General features: G+C 40.6%; 1 protein-coding gene across 1 annotated transcript in view; it reads left to right on the top strand.

Moving 5' to 3' along the window:
* cdh11 (cadherin 11, type 2, OB-cadherin (osteoblast)) overlaps positions 1-3,099 on the top strand; it is an 87,566-nt gene that overhangs the window by 57,233 nt on the left and 27,234 nt on the right. The window contains exons 3-4 of the mRNA XM_035663841.1: positions 1,515-1,915; positions 2,899-3,038. Coding sequence (XP_035519734.1) covers positions 1,771-1,915; positions 2,899-3,038 — 285 coding nt within the window. The 5' untranslated portion in view covers positions 1,515-1,770. The remainder of the gene's footprint in view (positions 1-1,514; positions 1,916-2,898; positions 3,039-3,099) is intronic.

Raw genomic sequence — 3,099 nt, 5'->3', positions numbered from 1 at the left:
TTATTGAATATTAAATACACACACACACACACACACACACACACATAAACGTTCACACATTGGTATACACAACCTTTATTTATATGGCCGAGGCAAAGAAAGAACCTTAAAGTATAGGTTAAAGCAGAAGACAAAAGAAAATCAGAATAGGGTACAGAAAGGAAAGGGATCAGAGGAGTCCCAGAGATTTACACCATAAATGATTGTCTACACAGCTATTTGTTGCTGTTGGAAAGGGATTTGTGCCCACAATCACTCTCTGTTTGCCTCTCGCATGTGTCAAATGATATTTGAAAACCAACGGCTTTGGTGCAATTATTTTAAAGTCTAACTGGCACTAATATGGAGAACTGGCATCATTCACATCCCTGGCTCTTCAGTGAGAGATACTACAGGTCTATGTGGAATAACAGAGAATCTGTAGCCCAAATCTCCTGTCAACCATGCCAGGTGCCATAATGGAGGTTCATTGGAGATGCAGCTGTGTGCAAATGATGCCTCCATATATTATACCCAGTGGGCTGGGAAAAGAGATATCTGACACATAGGTTTTGGTCAATTAAGTGACTTTATTGCCTTAAGTGAAGTGTACAGTAATCAGGCACCTCAAGCGACCGAGACCACACAGCTTGACTCATCTCAACCAAGTAGTGTTAGTCATCTAAAGATCTGAACTTAACCATACCATAACCCTGAAGATCTTGGCATCATTTATTTCATTCCTTCATTGCTCGCATTTTTTTTTTTTTTTTACAACAAGCTCATATGCCAAGACTTTTCATTAAAATTGCACTCAAGGCATTTGATTGGCATTCATCTACAGTTTCTTGTAATGAGCAAGTTTTTTTTGCTTCATAGTGCAGGACTGTTGATGGACACACTGGATTTTGTTCAGCTCAAATTCTGTCTTATAGCTGCTGATTCATTCCCTGCAGAGGCAAAGATCCCTGAATCATCACCTGTACAGCAATCAGTGCACTGCCTAACAAACCAAACCCAAACCCACATAAAGGGGTCTGAGGGAGAGTCATGAAGCAATATCTTCCTTTAATCACTTTCATAAACCATCATTTTGCTTTACATTACTTTAATTGCATTTGAAAGGGCTGTAAAGAGAGCAATCCAATGACCTGGTATTGTACATGAGCTGTATCTCCCACACTGAATCAGTCTGTGTCTAATTGAATTAAAGCTAATGAGTTCACAGACAGCATTGTCTGGGTAATTAGTACAATGTCCTAATCAACACAACAAATATTTAAGAAGTCAGATCTCCAACTGCAGTTGATTAACATTGCCCTCTTTAGCAGGCAGCAAAGCCAGTGATTACTCAACTGTTCATGTTGTTTTTGCTGTTAGTTTTAAATTAATCATTTTTATAAAGATTGTGTTCGCAAGGCAAAAATTGTATTAAACTGAATGTAAATATGCTCAATTGTATTGTCTTTTAAGCAGTATTTTCATTGTTATGACTGTCACATAACCAAGCGGCTTTCTCCTCTGCTCTCTTTTAGGCTTTGTGATTAGCAGAGAGAGGGAGCGAACAAACTGTGAGAGAAGAAGAAGAACAAGGAGAAAAAGGCAGTAACGTGATAGTTGGTGATGAATATCCGCACCAACAGGCCCCATCTCAGCTAATGAACTAGGAAGTTCATCAACAACATTTCGTTAGCAAAAACAGGATATCACCTCAGTGGGAGCGGAGCTCCACTGAGAGGAACGAGAAAGTAGTGGGCGGAGTGAAGTCCACGGTTGCTCAGGTTGGGCAAGATGGCGATGCTGAAGCGGCAAGGCTTTGGGCTGATGAGGGTCTTTCTGGTGCTGGTTGGAGTTTCTGCGCTCTGTAGCGTTGCATTAGGAACCCGGAAAGGAAATGCTTCTTTGGATCAAAGGGGCCACAGACACAGACATCCAGGTATGTTAAAAGCAACAAAGTCTTTTTATCATTTGGCTTTAACATGTCTCATGTCACAGGAATTTCTCTACATCTGGCTAGATGATAGTCACAACCTTCAACTGTAAATGTGATGCATTCTGAACTATAATTTTGGTTGGACCTGTCAAAACAGAGTCAGTCATGCATGCCACTTCCTATTCATGATATTTGTACATTTTCAAACAGACGATGATGCCTGATCAGTCACTTTGTACTTCAGAGTCCCGACAGTCCATTTGTGTGCTTTGTGTACACAAATGTTTCCATCCAAACTCTGAACCAAATGTTAACTTGAGGGAGTTTAAATATTCCTTTCCCTTTACATCTCTTTATTTTCCTTGCCAACAATGCAATCTCTTACTCTTACATCTCCCAAGATAGTTTGGATGATCAGATCCTCATCTGGGTTCTATCCAATTACAATTTCAATCGCTTTTTGTTTTACCTTTACCTACATGGCAAAGATTTATTTAGCCTTTCATTTTTTTTCCATCAAGACAACCTTCAATTACAGATGTTCACATGGCAGACTACAGCCTGCTCCTGTTAGCCACTGAGCAGATGCACCGCAACAAATAGAGGTTAAGTGCCTTGCAAAGAGCCACCTAAAACACTGCTTGTTGAAGCGTGTGTCGTTCACACCACCCACATTTTCTCAGCTGGGATTTGAACTGGTGAACCGTAATTCAAAAGTGGGCCTTTCCGTTCATGAGGTTACTGCTTCCCACCCACTTTTGCAATCAGTCTATTGAAGATATGCTCAGAAAATGAACTGCAGTTATGGTGATAATTCATTCATGCAACTGCATGCACAGTGTGACCTAAATGAGCCTTTTAATTTTGCTTCCAAACATTTAAAATTTGAATGAAAGCCCACAAGAAATGTGCCTTAGACTTAAACTAAATTAAAGAGAAAGCATTTTTTTAAAGAAATGCACTGATGTTTGTTTTTGTGTTTGCAGGTCACTTGTCGCTGCATAGACACAGACAGAGGGGAGGGAAGGAAGGGCAGGTACTCCACCGGTCCAAACGAGGATGGGTCTGGAATCAGTTCTTCGTCATTGAGGAGTACACTGGACCTGACCCGGTGTTGGTGGGCAGGGTAAGCATAATGAAGCATGAGGTAATAAAGCATTCTTGCTATTTAAAGGACAATTCCGGCG

This window comes from Morone saxatilis, unplaced genomic scaffold (genome assembly GCF_004916995.1).
Source record: "Morone saxatilis isolate NCDOM2014 unplaced genomic scaffold, NCSU_SB_2.0 Contig19, whole genome shotgun sequence".
NCBI classification, from domain to species: domain Eukaryota; kingdom Metazoa; phylum Chordata; class Actinopteri; family Moronidae; genus Morone; species Morone saxatilis.
The sequence above is the reverse complement of the archived record's forward strand: the minus strand, read 5'-3'. Positions and strand labels throughout refer to the sequence as shown.